We start from the raw sequence: 16213 nt of genomic DNA, 5'->3' as shown, positions 1-16213 counted from the left end.
ACTCTGTAAAAATGCAAAAGCTATGAGCTGAATAACAAATTACCCACCAAAATATTTTTAAAAAATATGTCTTTATAAAAGGAGATGGTAAAGCCACAGTCATTTTAACTATGATGGGACACTCTTGATTCTTCTTTATCAGATACTTTGTACTGACTGACTTGAAGGTAAAATAATCAGGACCCCAGAGGGAAACAGGCAGTTCATACCAGAAATTGGCAAGCTGAACCTCACAAAGCACCAGCTCAACTTGAGGCACAGGAGAAATGGATGCTACTGGAACAATCCCAGCCTGGTCATCCCTGCTTAAGTTATACTCAATTGTGTACTATGAATGCAAGCATGTTGTAATAAATACAGTATATGAAGTAAAAGGGAGCTTCCCTGGTGGCTCAGTTGGTAAAGAATCCACCCGCAATGCAGGAAACCCAGGTTTGATTCCTGGGTGGGGAAGATCCTCTGAGAAGGAAATGGCTACCTATTCCAGTAATCTTGCCTGGAGAACCCATCAACAGAGGAGCCTGGTGGGCTACAGTCAGACATGACTAAACATCTGAGTATATTATAATATCAAGTAAAAGGAGAAAATACTGGCTCTTTTCAACACAGTTGTGAATTTTTTGAATTATTCTAGATTTTTGTTGGCAATGGAGTTATAAACTGCCTACTCTAAGAAATCTAGCACTTTTTGATTCATTTGTGAGCACACACTTGAGAAAAAAGAATAAAACAAAGGAAGCTATTCTTTTTCTCATCAATCACGCTGATAAATGACTCATTTTCAGAATGGGGCATTCTAAAAAGGACATTGGAGAAAAAGATGAGAAAACTCTCTCTCAACCCACTGAAAACAACCATTACCACCAAGAACTTTGTCTAATCCATCCCACTTTCTGAATTCATCTGCTTCTTATGCTGCTAATCTTCAAGAGATCCATTCACTGTAAATTCCAAAGACTTTAGACTCTTTTCCCCACTTGTTAGTGTTGTTGCTGTTGTTCAGTCACTAAGTCATGTTTGACTTTTTGCGACCACATGGACTGCAGCACGCTAGGCTTTCCTGTCCTTCACTATCTCCCAGAGTTTGTTCAAACTCATGTCCATTGAGTTGGTGGTGCTGTCTAACCATCTCATCCTCTGCCGCGCCCTTCTCCTTTTGCCTGGTTTGTATGTTGGTCTAAATCTAGACACAGATCAGTTTTGAAAAACCAAGACATAAAAATAAAGTGTCTGATGTGAGCCAGAACCAAAAAGAACCAGAGGTTGTACCACATAGAGACCTTACTACCCTTCTGGAGGTAGGACCAAGGCCCTGAAACACCTCACCCCAACCTCAACACCAAAGCATTCTGCTTAGTTTATAATCCAGTTATATGGGACAGCGGGCTATGGCCAGCGACTTGGTTTCAATTGTATTTTAGAATATGGAGATTTGCAGCAGAAACAATTCAATTGAAGGCAAATTCTCATTTCTTGAAATCATTTACTTCACTAATGTCATTATAGGGCTTCCCTGGTAAAGGACTCATCTGCAGTGCAGAAGATGCAGGAAACACAAGACCCATCCCTGGGTCGGGAAGATCCCCTGGAGAAGGAAATGGCAAACCACTCCAGAATTCTTGCCTGGACAGAGGAGCTTGGCAGGCTACAGTCCATTGGGTCACAAAGAGTTGGACACGACTGAGCACGCATGCATAATGTATGGAAGTTCACAGATTTTAAAAAACAGAGAACATTCATTAAGTCTTTTGATACAGAGCATCTGGCAATGTCACTGTTGATCAAAATACAGTGATGATGGAGGAAGCTGGTTTTATATTTTTGAGAGTTCTGTAACGGATCCCAAAAGACATGGTCATCATGGGCAGTGTGCTTTATCCTGGGGAATGATCAGTGAGTTAAACAGTTTCACGAAGACCTTCTTATTTTCCAACAGATGTTTTCAACAGCCTACACAGCATACTCCATTAAATTTTACTATTGTTTCACTGTCAAAACATGACTCTTTGAATTATTTCTTTTTCTTTCTTCTTAAAACAGTACCATATGGCATGCCTATGCATATCATGACTATTTTTTAACCTTTTGCCTTTCGAAATATTTAGCTTTACATGACCTAAAAGTTAGACCTTGCTGATTTCCCATGGTGCTTCTTTTATGCATATGTGTAATGTGAAAATGTATGTTTGCATCACACTTCACCTGTTATAAAACATCTTTAAATGTATTAATCTTTGGTGACTAAGTAAATGACTACTGGTGGCAGAAAGTGTGTTTTAAAAACCTAAACTTTGCCAAAAACCAGACTGAATTAAAATTCTATCTCCTCAACTAACTGTGTGAGATAAGACAGGTCATTTGACCCTCTGAGCCCAAATTTACTCATCTGTAATTAAATAGGGATAGTAAGACATGACAAAGTTGTAAGGATTAAATGAGGTAATATAGGTAAAATGCTAAGCCCAGTACCTGGCATGTGAGAAATGCTCAGTAAACTGCAGCTCTTACATGAGATAATCCTCAAGAGGTAAGTTATTAGATCCTTGGATCATGAGAGAACTAAGGTTTCAGAATTACAAAGTGTATACAAGGTCACTCAGCTAGTACTCAGAAATCTTGGACTAAAACACATGAGTGTGTGTGCGTGCTAAGCCACTTCAGTCGTGTCCGACTCTACGCAACTCTGTGGACCGTAGCCCACCAGGCTCCTCTGTCCACGGCAGGAATCCTGCTCCAGGCAGGAATACTGGAGTGGGTTGCCATGCCCTCCTCCAGGGAATCTTTCTGACCCAGGGATTGAACTTGAGTCTCTTACGTCTCCTGCATCTGCAGGCAAGTTCTTTACTACTAGCATCACCCAGGAAACCCCAAAATACATGAGAGCCGACTCCAGAGCTCATGGGTTTTCCTCTAAGGAAGGCTCCCTCTTGGCCTAGTGAAATGTCCACTTCACGGTTTTTCTCTGATGCTGTGATGCCCCTGTGCTGCAGGGGCCCTCCTGCTTCTGTAGTCTACATGAGACGGGTCGATCTGTCAGCCTAGACTATGTGTATCTTCCTGAACTTCCGTTTTGCTGTCTGTAAACATGCAAGATGCTTCACTTACTCTTACCATCTTCTGTTTGTATTCTGACTTTTAAAAGGTTTGTTCGAGAATACGGGCAGGCAAATGGCATGGTGAGTCGAGCAATTTAAAACCTCCAAGTCAATACTTTATTTTCAGCCCCTGGCAAAAATGACTCAGAAGAATGCATTACTTTTGGCAAAACATACCCAATTTCTCCACAATTTGAAGGTGTTATTTTATCTATAAATATTACATAGAGAATATAGACTAAGTATTTTGTGATCAGGTTACCTGTCATCTTCAATGACGTGAATATGTTTGTCCGCAGCAAATGTGCGCCCTCTGGATTGACAAAGCCGGAAAGGGCTGTTGGCTCTTCCTCTCCACCCTTCCTTCCTTTTTGCCCGTGGGGTAATAAAGATGCAGAACGTGTCCTGCGATGTTCCTAGTCCACTCAGTGCCATTTGGAAATACATATTGCATTTGACAGCATTTATAAATCACATATTTTCCCCTCAGAATAACTTGCAGTGTGAAAATGCTTCCATATGTTAGAAGTGGGTCTCTCCATTTTACTGAGGGAGGAGGGAATGGAAATATAGTCTGGGTCTCATGCCATGGTGAAGTATTGTACAGGTTTAAAATGACGTCTGTTAATTTTAAGTACTTCTCTAGTGTTCTCGGCACTGCTAAAATTGAATAGATGATTTTGACACAAAATACCATATTAGTAGTAATTAAATCACTCTTCACAAAGACTATTAATAAGTCAACATGGCTGAAATGCCACTGCATAGATTGAATCCAGATAAACTGAAGCTGTTCCTCTTCAGTACAGAAGCATCCTATTTTTAAATTCCCCCATGGACTCCAAGACTGGATAGAGAGGCTTGACTGCTACTTCTTACAAAAATTCCCAAACTCTCTTCCTTTAACGTGCGTCTCTTTGCCCTGAGCCTTTGAGCTAGCAGGAGAAAAGGCTCATTGTTTTCCCATTTCACAGGAATAAATGGATCTTACTCCACTGAGAACAAGACCTCGGAGGCCTAACAAGAAGAAAGGAGCAGAGCTGCCACCCAGCCTGCTCACAAACCTGGACGTCTCCGACCCCATTCTCCTCCTGGGAACTGGCAGAAGCACCCCCCGAGGTCAGCATTCACCTTCACCTTCCGCTGGTGAGAACTGAAGTGCCCTGTGAGCCCTCAGGCACAGAAATGGAGCAGGGATACTAGGCTGCCTGCGAATGGCTCAGTACTCAACGTCTCACTGCGCTGTATCAGAACTAGTTTGAGAGAAGTGAAGGCCAGGTAGCAATTTGTAAACCTTCCCAGAAACATTTGATCATCGTGCTAAAGAAGATCACAGGAGAAAAATCTCCCACTTTTCAAATGCATATGACTTGCAAAAGTCTTTAAAAAAAACTGAGAACAATCCTTTACATGTATTCATTTTCTTTCCTTCAAGCTTTTATGATCATTGAGCTATTATGACAAGTCAAGATAAAAGGATCAGATGAAATATTATAATTATGTGACATCTTTTTTTAAAGCATTTTTATGGTGGAAAAATATACATAGCATAAATTTTACCATCTTAGTCATGTTAAATACAGTTCAGTGGCGTTAGGTATTTTCAAAATATATTATTATCACCACCATACATCTCAAGAAATTTTTCAGCACCCCAAATTGAGATTCCGTATCTGTTAAACACAAAGTCCCCATTCCACTGCCCCGACCAGCTCTTGGTAGCCATTGTTCTACTTTCTGATTCTGTGGACCTGACTACACTAGGTACCTCATATAAGTGAAGTCACACAAGCAAGGTAACAAACTTTATCTTGAGCTTCAGCCTTAAAACGTGAGAAATGTTCACAATTATAGAAAGAAGTTTGCTGCATCTATTATGGTCTTTTTTTGGTAAAATTTGTTTTCTCTTTTTCTTTCCTTATCTTTAAGTTTGTTTTCCACAAACCCCTCTAAGCCCACTTTGCTTCACCCCACTATCAAAACAATCACTTCTACTAATTAATTGTAGCTTACTCAATTTTCAAAAAGAAAAATGACACATAATGCCAAAGATTGAGAATAAAGGTCCCTATAACAAAGTTGGTCTTGTGGAACAAACAGAACCTTATAGTCTGTGGCACTGGCATATGTCTTATCCACTCTCGGCTTATAAAAACACGTGCACAAACTTTTATCTGCAATTTCATCTCTCTGCAGACAACTAAAGTTTAGCCAATTATTCCTTTTTTAGGCAATTATTCTTGGCTAATATTTAGAAATACTGACTTTAATCCTGTTATCCTGTGACCTCGTGAACTCATTTATTCTAGTATTTTGGGGGGTAGAGGTAGATTCCCAAGTATTTTTCCACATGGACTATCACTTGTCTGTGAATAAAAAATGTTTTATCTCTTTCTTTCCAATATGTAAGCCTTTGTTTTCTTTTTAGCTTAGTACACTCTCTAAGACCTTCAGTATGATGCTGAGTAGAAGGGATTACAACGGGTATCTTTGCTTTCTTCTGGTCTTAGCAAGAGGGTGTTCAGCCTTTCTCTCAAAACTATGATGTTAACTGTTGGTTTTTGTAAAGTTCTTTATTTGGTTGAGGAAGTTCCTTTTCATTCCAAATCCTTTTAAAAGTTTTACATGGGTTAATGTTGAATTTTGATTATGTTTTTTCTGCATCTTTTTGGCACAGTGTTGTTTATAATATCCCCTTATTATCCTTCTAATATCTGAAGGACCTATAAGGACACTCCGTATCATTTCCAATATGTTTTTGTCTCTTTTTTATTGATAAATCTAGTTAGGATTTTATTAGCTATATTAATATTTTCAAAGAAATAACTTTTGGGAAATGGAATATTTCCGCCTAACTTTGGTTTTAGAAGTAGAAAAATGAGGTTTTTTTGTTTGCTTATTTTTACTTACTTTTTTTATAAGTCTAACTTCAGAAATGTAATTAGGGATGGTTTTGAAAAGTCACAGTTTTTAAAAAAAATTGTGGTAAAATACACATACCATAAAATGTACCATCTTAACTGGTCTTAAGTATACAGTACAGTAGTTTTAACTTTTTTCACATTGTTGTATAATCAATCTCCATAATTCTTTCACCTTGAAAAGCTGAGACTATCCTTAATAATGATGATTTCGGTTGAGTTTAGTGACTTCCCACTAACCCGTCCTCCTGCCACTGCCCAAGCCTCTGGCAATTCCTGTTCTACTTTATGTCTTTATGAATTTAAACAACTCTACAAATCTCATATTAGTGGAATCATACAGTATTTGTCTTTTTGTGACTAGCTTATTTCATTTAGCATAATATCCTCAAGAATCATCTGTGTTGTAGCAAGTATCAGAATTTGCTTCCTTTTCAGTCTAATAGTCCACAACATTATATGATAATCCACAATAATAATAATACACAATAACAATAATAATCCACAATAATCCAACAACACAAGAGAAGACTATACACATGGACATCACCAGATAGCCAACACCCAAATCAGATTGATTATATTCTTTGCAGCCAAAGATGGAGAAGCTCTATACAGTCAGCAAAAACAAGACCGGGAGCTGCCTGTGGCTCAGATCATGAGCTCCTTATTGCCAAATTCAGACCCAAATTGAAGAAAGTAGGGAAAACCACTAGGCCACTCAGGTATGGCCTAAATCAAATCCCTTATGATTATACAGTGGAAATGACAAACAGATTCAAGGGATTAGATCTGACAAACAGAATGCCTGAAAACTATGAACAGAGGTTCATGACATTGTACAAGAGGCAGTAATTAAGACCATCCCCCAAAAAAACAAATGCAAAAAAGCAAAATGGTTTTCTGAGGCTTTACAAATAGCTGAGAAAAGAAGAGAAGTGAAAGGCAAAGGAGAAAAGGAAAGATATGCCCATTTGAATGCAGAGTTCCAAAAATAGCAAGGAGAGATAAGAAAGCCTTCCTCAGTGATCAGTGCAAAGAAATAGAGGAAAACAATAGAATGGGAAAGACTAGAGATTTCTTCAAGAAAATTAGAGATACCAAGGGAACATTTCATGCAAAGATGGGCACAATAAAGGACAGAAATGGTATGGACCGAACAGAAGCAGAAGATATTAGGAAGAGGTGGCAACAATACACAGAAGAATGATAGAAAAAAGATCTTCATGACCCAGATCATCATGATGTTGTGATCACTGGACTAGAGCCAGACATCCTGGAATGTGAAGTCAAATGGGCTTTAGGAAGCCTCACTATGAACAAAGCTAGGGGAGGTGATGGAATTCCAGTTGAACTATTTCAAATCCTAAAAGATGATGCTGTGAAAGTGCTGCACTCAATATGCCAAAAAATTTGGAAAACTCAGCAGTGGCCACAGGACTGGAAAAGGTCAGTTTTCATTCCAATCCCGAAGAAAGGCAATGCCAAAGAATGCTCAAACTACTGCACAATTGCACTCATCTCACACACTAGCAAAGTAATGCTCAAAATTCTCCAAGCCAGGCTTCTACAGTATGTGAACCATGAACTTCCAGATGTTCAAGCAGGTTTTAGAAAATGCAGAGGAACCATAGATCAAATTGCCAACATCAGTTGGATCATTGAAAAAACAAGAGAGCTCCAGAAAAACATCTACTTCTGCTTTATTGACTATGCCAAAACCTTTGACTGTGTGGATCACAATAAGCTGTGGAAAATTCTTCAAGAGATGGGAATACCAGACCACCTGACCTGCTTCCTGAGAAATCTGTATGCAGGTCAAGAAGCAACAGTTAAAACTGGACATGAAAAAACAGACTGGTTCCAAATCAGAAAAGGAGTATGTCAAGGCTGTATATTGTCACCCTGCTTATTTAACTTATATAGAGTACATCATGTGAAATGCTGGACTGGAAGAAGCACAAGCTGGAATCAAGATTGCCAGGAGAAATATCAATAACCTCAGATACACAGATGACACCATCCTTATGGCAGAAAGCGAAGAAGAACTAAAGAGCCTCTTGATGAAAGTGAAAGAGGAGAGTGAAAAAGTTGGCTTGAAACTCAACATTCAGAAAACTAAGATCATGGCAACCAATCCCATCACTTCATGGCAAATAGATAGGGAAACAGTGGAAATAGTGGCTGACTGTTTTTTTGGACTCCAAAACCACTGCAGATGGTGACTGCAGCCATGAAATTAAAGGATGCTTCCTCCTTGGAAGAAAAGCTATGGCCAACCTGGACAACATATTAAAAAAACAGAGATATTACTTTGCCAACAAAGGTCCATCTAGTCAAAGGTATGGTTTTTCCAGTAGTCACATATGGATGTGAGTTGGACCATAAAGAAAGCTAAGCACCAAATCTTTGATGGTTTTGAATTGTGGTGTTGGAGAAGACTCTTGGGAGTCCCTTGGACTGCAAGGAGATCCAACCAGTCCATCCTAAAGGAAATCAGTCATGAATATTCATAGGAAGGACTGATGCTGAAGCTGAAACTCCAATACTTTGGCCACCTGATGTGAAGAACTGACTCATTGGGAAAGACCCTGATGCTGGGAAAGATTGAAGGTGGGAGGAGAAGGGGATGACAGAGGATGAGATGGTTGGATGCTATCACTGTCTGGATGGACATGAATTTGAGTAAGCTCCAGGAGTCAGTGATGGACAGGAAAGCCTGGCATGCTACAGTCCATGGGGTTGCAAAGAGTTGGATATGATTGAGGAACTGAACTGAACTGAATAATCCACTGTATGTATTTTGTTTATCTGTTCACGTGTTGATGAACACATGGGCTGCCTATACCTTTTGGCTATTGTGTGAGCAAGTATCTGTTTGAGTCCCTGCTTTCCCATCTTTGACATATATACCCAGAAGTAGAATTTCTGATTCATAGGGTAATTCTATTTTAAAATTTCAAGGAACTACCATACGATTTTCCACAGCAGATGCATGATTTTACTTTCCCACCAACAGAGCATAAGGGTTCTAATTTCTCCACTCTTAACCACACTATTGTTTTCTGTTTTTTCTTTTTTTTTTTAATAATAGCCATCCTAATGTGTATTAGGTGGGAAAAAATGAAGTTTAAGTCACTACATTTATTTTCTAAATCCTCACATATGTGCCATCTATTAGGAAGGCATATTATGGAAAAGATTTCTGTCCTGGGTGTGAGTTTGAGCATGATAAATGAATAGAATATGAGTTTTCCTCTGCCTGATAATTTTTAAATGGTCTATATTTGTTTCTATCAATACCAGCCTGTGACTTTAAAGGCTTTGCAGATAGAACAAAATTGTCTCTTTGACATTCCTTTTTGGTGAAAGAAAAATAGAAATGTATGTAGGTCTTCTGGAGACTGAGTTTAATAATGATCGATAATGTAATCAACCATGCCCACATTATGAAATCCTATATAAAAACTCGAGACACCAAGCTCGGTGGAGCTTCCTGGTCGTTGAACTTACTGATGTCCTGGGAGAGTGGTCACCCATTCCTGTGCCCTGTATTTTGAACTGTGATGTTGGAGATGACTCTTGAGAGTCTGGACTCTTGGGAGTCCAGAGTCCAGTGCTCTGGACTTTCCTAATCTTGCCCTATGTATCTCTTCATTTGGCCATTTATTTGTATCCTTTATAATAACATGGCAATCATGAGTGTAGTGCTCTCCTGAGTTCTGAGAATTGTTCTAGCAAACTTTAAAACCTGAGAGGGTTGTGAGAAACCTTGACTGTGTAGTGGACCAGGCAGAAATGTAAGTATCTTGGAGACACCTGAAAATTGTAACCAGTATTTGAAGGGGGGCAGTCTTGTGAGACTGAGCCCATAACTCTGGATATTTTTGCTAACTCTGAGTAGTGTTAGAATTGAACTAAATTGTAGGACACCCTGCTAGTGTCAAAAAATTGATATCAGAACATACAAAGAAAATCAGGAGGTATCCCAATGCCTCTTGGATCTGCAGAGGTTTTCTAATATGGACCAATGAAAAAAACTAAATATTGTAACACGAGGAATTGTGGATTTTATAAGACAGCTACATAGAGCAAATACTACATTGAATGTAGCTTTTAATAACCAGGTGAACCTGGAGAAATCACTTGACTTTAAAGATTCTCAGTTTCCACATCTTTAAAAATGAGGATAATGATGTTTTCTTGTAGCAGTTAATTTTGTGTCTACTTGGCTGCACCACAATGCCAGATAGTTGGTCGGATGTTATTCGCAATGTTTGAATGAGACTTACTTTTAAACTGGTGAACTATGAGTAAAGCAGATTGCCCTCCATGATTTTGGTGGGCCTCATCCAATCAGCTGAAAGTCTGACTAAAACAAAAGATTGACCTCTCCTGGGGAAGAGGGAATTCTGCCAGCAGACAACCTTTGGACTTCAACTGAAACATTGGTTGGATCCTCACATTGGTCTCCAACCTGCTGACCCACACAACAAACTTTTGACTTGCCAGCCTCCATAATCGCGTGAGTCAGTCCCTTAAAAATAACCTCTCTCCCTCTCTCTATATCTGTGCCTTTATCTATATCTACATCTACAAAAGTACAAAGTGGAAGTTGCTCAGTCATGTCCAGTTCTTTGTGACCCCATGGACTATACAGTCCATAGAATTCTCCAGGCCAAAATACTGGAGTAGGTAGCCTTTCCCTTCTCCAGGGTATCTTCCCAACCCAGGGATCAAACTCAGGTCTTCCGCATTGCAGGCAGATTCTTTACCAAGGAAGCCCATCTGCATCTACATCTATACACAAATTTATTGATGGGGCTTCCCTGATGGCTCAGTTAGTAAAGAACCTGCCTGAAGTGCCAGAGACCCTGCAATGCAGCAATCCTTGGGTCAGGAAGATCCCCTGGAGAAGGAAAGGCTACCCACCCCAGTATTCTGGTCTGGAGAATTCCGCTGACAGATGAGCACTGTGGGCTACAGTCTATGATGTCTCAGAGTTGGACACAACTGAGCAGCTAACACACACACACACAAATATACAAATATACACACACATATATACACATAGGGGCTTCCCCAGTGGCTGAGACAGTAAAGAATCTGCCTGCAATGTGGGAGATCTGGGTTCGATCCCTGGGTTGGGAAGATCCTCTGGAAGAGGACAGCAACCCAGTCCAGTATTCTTGCCTGGAAAATCCCCATGGACAGAGGAGGTTGGCAGGCTATAGTCCATGGAGTCACAAAGAGCTGGACATAACTAAGTGACTAAGCCCAGCACAGCATGTACACATAGAATATGTATATATGTGCATGCTTTGAGGTTAACAAAGTAGTTTCACAGACATTATCTTATTTAATTCTCATAATAATCAGGTGAGGTAGTGTATTAGTCAAGGTTCTTCAGAGAAACAGTACAATAAGATGTATATGTACATGTGTACACACACATAGGCATACATGCCTGCATGTATGCCTGCATGCCTGCATGTACAGACACATTATATACATGTATACACATATATTTATATATATACATGTGTGTATAATTAAATAATGTCTGTGATGCTACTCTGTGAACTTCAAAGCATTGTAAAACTTATTCCCTCTAGGACATGTAATGTGTACTGAGCGTTGTTGCTGCTGCTGCTGCTAAGTCGCGTCAGTTGTGTCCGACTCTGTGCGATCCCATAGACAGAAGCCCACCAGGCTCCTCTGTCCCTGGGATTCTCCAGGCAAGAACACTGGAGTGGGTTGCCATTTCCTCCTCCAAACTGAACATTGTGTTGAGTCTTTTTTTTTTCTTTACTTTTAAAACATTTTATTTTTTAGAGTAGTTTTAAGTTTACAATAAATGAGAAGGTCCAGAAATTACCCATATATCTCCAGCTTCACATATATATGGCCTCTTATCAACATCACACATCAGATTGGTAAATTTTTTACCAGGGACAAACCTACATTGGTACATCATAATCACAAAAAGTCCATAGTTTACCTTAGGATTCTCTCCTTATGTTGTGCATTCTGTGTGTTTGGAGAAATGTATAATGATACATATCCAACATTATGAAATCATACAAAGGATTTTCATTGTCCTGAAAGTCTTCTGTGCTCCACCTACTCATCTCCCCAACTGCCCACCAATTCCTGCCAGTCCTAATTTTTTTTCATTCTCTCTGTGCATGCGTGCTTAGTTGCTTCAGTCATGTCTGACTCTCTGTGACCCTATGGATTATGGCCTGCCAGGCTCCTCTGTCCATGGGATTCTCCAGGCAAGAATACTGGAGTGGGTTGCCATTTTCTTCTCCTCTGTCCATGGGATTCTTTTTTTTTTTTAATTTTATTTTTACTTTATTTTACTTTATAATACTGTATTAGTTTTGCCATACATTGACAAGAATCCACCATGGGTTTTTTATATACATTTAAATTAATGTCTACAAATGTGGTCTCAGATGGACGTTACAGACAGATGGATCTGAACCATCACAGAAGAAGCGACAGCAGAAAGAGTAGTTTTCTGGACTTCCATTCTGGACTAGTATAGCCCCTGTTTCCATACAGTGGAAATAAAGCCTACGTGGACAGGAAAGCATGTGGCTTAGGTAGCTTAGTTCAGCATACTTACCCAGCATCTGGCACAGTGTTTTGCATAGTCATTGTCCAGATAACTGCTGAAGAATAGGTGGCTTTATTTATGTGATCACTGAAAAAAGCATATTTTGTGAGTGACTAGGTGGAAAGCGTTAGATACCTCAGACTTAACAGAAAGAACTATAGCCTCTAGCATGGAGGATTGGAAAGTGCATATGTGTTGAATCCGCTCATGCTGCAGAAGAGTTAGAGGTCCATTAATCCTAATCTGTATGCTGGAATCTTAGTCTGGCTGGGATAGGCCAAAGCCACTCGCTCAGAATACCTCAGCGAATAAATCCACAGCCAGCCCTCACTCTGAAACAAATGGCTTTGCTTCCTTGGGCCTTTGCTGAACTTTGCTTGAGAACAAGGTACAAATATAGCTTGATGGAAAAGTCAGAACCATTACACTGAATAAATGCTTATAAACTCCAGAACTATAACTGGAAGGCAAACTCTGCCCAGTGTCATTTGTCAACTCAGATCTCTAGATGACATTTCTTGTAGCAGTCAATGGCCAGTCTGAATTGAGCTAGCATGCTTCACAACTTTATGGATTGTGGTTTATGTGGGCAGATATTTTGAGACTCAGTTGTGGAAGAATATGGTTGCTTTCAAAATATTCTAGGCAAAAGCTTTGGTCTGAGAAATGAGACCAGACTTTTAATCTTGTTGATATTTTGGGAAGTATGTCATCACAGTGATATTTCCAGGCTGCTCTGGATATGGCCAGTAAGGGAAAGACCATCAAGACAGTCTGCCTTAAATTAAGACAACAGTGGGATACTATTTTCCACTTACAAAATTAGAAAAAACCACTTGAAAATAATACCCAGTATTACTGAGACTATATCTCTACACTGCTGAATAGAAGGCCATTTATCCCCCTCCAAAAAAAAAATCTTTAAAAACATGCATATCATTTGACTCCAAAATTCCACTTCTGAGAATGTTTTCCAAGAGAATAATCTCATCTTAGCAACAATTTACCCATTGGTGTATGTTAAACAAGTGTTTCTTGTAATAGTGAAAAATTAGAAATCACTGAACTATCCAGCAGTAGTGAATTACCTGAAAGAATTTAACTGTATTCATGTGAAGGAATAGTATGCAACTGTTAAAAATAAGGTTGTAAAAGAATATATAATGACATGGGAATTTGTTCATACTCAATTGTTGAGTTAAAAAATAGTTTGCAAACTCTATGTATAAAATAAGTCTATATTTGCTTTTAAAAATTAAGTAAAAGAATAATCTATACATGTGCATAGAAGAGAGGCTAGAAGACATACATTAAAATGTTAATAGCATCTGTTTAGGTGGTAATTTTTGTAGGTGATTTTTACCATCTCCTTTATGCTCCCCCTAGCAAGATTTCTGTAGTAAATATTACATCAACAATTGTGAGAGGTGGAAGGTAGCTTTCACCAATTCAAATAAAATGAATAGCAAACAAAAAAACCTAAAATGAATTAGAATTGTCCATTAATAGAGGAGCAAGTACATTTTATAGTGCTATGATTAAACCCTGGCACATCCTAAGACTTTACATTCTAAGGCAGTTAGTTCAAAAGGATTGATATGAGTCATGATGGTTCATAAGGGTCTTAAAGGTTTTTGCTATTTTCACTTAATATGAAGTATTTTCTACCCACACTGTGCTAAGCCTTGGACAGCATGAAGTCCAGGGACTGAAGCAGGGAGGTAGCTTGACACATTCACATGAATGCCAGGACACAGATGCCATCTTACAGATGGGAAGTTTCAGCCCTTCAGACAACACACTCCATGCTACTGAAATCTGAAACTGCGTCTGTAGAAAAAGAGCGAGCTTGTAGCCAGATCCGTATTGAGGGTATTGAGAAGTTAGAAATATCTGGGGTAAATCCTTAACATCTGGATGGTGATGTCACCCATGACACCCAGCCTTTTCTACAACTGTCCTTGGTGTCCCCGACAGAACGGACTGAGGGATCATCCTGTCTATTCATGTCAACCATCTGCTGCTAATTGATGCAGCTGGCTGAGCAGTAGATCTGAAGTGTTAAGACATGGTGAAAATGGCTGCAAGGTAGATACTTCAGTCTGAATGAGTGCCCATCTTGTGAAATGTGACACTTTCCCCTGTCTGTCTCCATTTGTTCCAGAGCCATAAGAGGGAAAGACCCAAGAATGTATCTATTTCACCCATAAATGAATGAGCCAGAGATTTAGACAAGATTGGGCTCTAAATCCAAAAGGGTACCGTTAGTGGTCGGACAAGGGAAAATGTCCAGACTAATTTTAAGCCATTCTTAGCAGATTCCCCCTGTAGCTGATTCAGCCTTGCCTAGACAGGTGTTTTGAATTACACAAAATCCAAAATACTCTAGAAAAATGACGGTGGCTAGAAATGTAACCACATAAGTTTCAGAATGACAACTCCAAGGACTAGGCATTTGCTACGGTCTTCTGTAGCCCTTTAAAAACCAACAGTGAATCCAAGTAAACGCACCCTTAGGCATCACTGTTATGTCTATTCTCAGAGTTTAAAAATGAAAGATTGCAAAACATTTCACAACAGAGATTCACAACAGGTATTTCCCCAGCCCACCATCCTTCCAAGAATGCAAATGGACAGGAGGTCACAAAGCACACCACCCATTAGCTTGACTGACTCACCTTGATGTTGCTGTTCCTCAGGAAGCTTCAGTCTACAGGTGTGCAAACTGTTGAATAGGTGGCTACTGCCTTTTCTTTGTATGGTAGACATGATACTGGCAGTATGGCTGTGGCTCCAGAATAGCAGGGTATCCCTTCCCTCAGCCTGTCACCTAGAAGGGTGTTCACACGATACCCAGAACTACAGAGGTACAAGCAGGTCCTGTCCTTGCCTGGAAAAACATTTACTTCTCTAATACATTTCCAAGTGCTTCCTAGTCATGACTCTTGAAATAAATATTTACCAACTTGTAGCTTCTCCTACACATGAAGATTAAAAGCACAATTAATTCTTCTTTTATTTCAAAGCACATTGAAACTTCCCCTCTTACAGTATAAAATCCTGCAAAGTAACCCTTTTTCTAACAGATTATAGTTTTGCGATTATTGACTCCTTCTGCTGATGTGAATCTAATGTCCTGAGTATTTAGAGATGACTGCAGAGTAACACATACACAAAGGAAAGAAAAAGTGCTACTGAGTTAAATCAAGTGATTTCTAAGCCTGGTCTGAGTTACCCTCCGTGACAGCTGAAAGTGAACAGTTCTTAAGGGAGGCTGGAAGAAGGAGGAGCCGAGTGGTCTAGGCTGATTAGCATAAAGAGGCAGGCGAAAAATGGCATTAGAGTTGTTTTGAATGATAGTGACCAAAGCAGGATTCTAAAAAGATACCCTGTATTGCAGTAATCACATATCTGACTTCTGCTGCTTTGTTTGTAATTAAAAGGAAAGCTCAAAGCAGGAGTTTTTTTTACCGCATGGCTATTCACTTGTGTACGTGAAATCTAAGGGAACTGCTAATGAGCTCATGGAAATGTACTGCTAGAACTTTTAACTTCTGTAAACACCTCCGAGT

At 39.4% G+C, this 16213-nt stretch overlaps 1 protein-coding gene across 1 annotated transcript in view; it reads right to left on the bottom strand.

Annotated features, from left to right (window-relative positions):
• The window catches only part of RANBP3L (RAN binding protein 3 like), a 49841-nt gene extending 34431 nt beyond the window's left edge, over positions 1 to 15410 (bottom strand). The window contains exon 1 of the mRNA XM_052659228.1: positions 15320 to 15410. Coding sequence (XP_052515188.1) covers positions 15320 to 15410 — 91 coding nt within the window. The remainder of the gene's footprint in view (positions 1 to 15319) is intronic.
• Between the last annotated feature and the right edge of the window lie 803 nt (positions 15411 to 16213).

Source organism: Budorcas taxicolor, chromosome 20 (assembly GCF_023091745.1).
Source record: "Budorcas taxicolor isolate Tak-1 chromosome 20, Takin1.1, whole genome shotgun sequence".
NCBI classification, from domain to species: domain Eukaryota; kingdom Metazoa; phylum Chordata; class Mammalia; order Artiodactyla; family Bovidae; genus Budorcas; species Budorcas taxicolor.
Note: the sequence above shows the minus strand (reverse complement) of the source record. Positions and strands in the feature narration are given on the sequence as shown.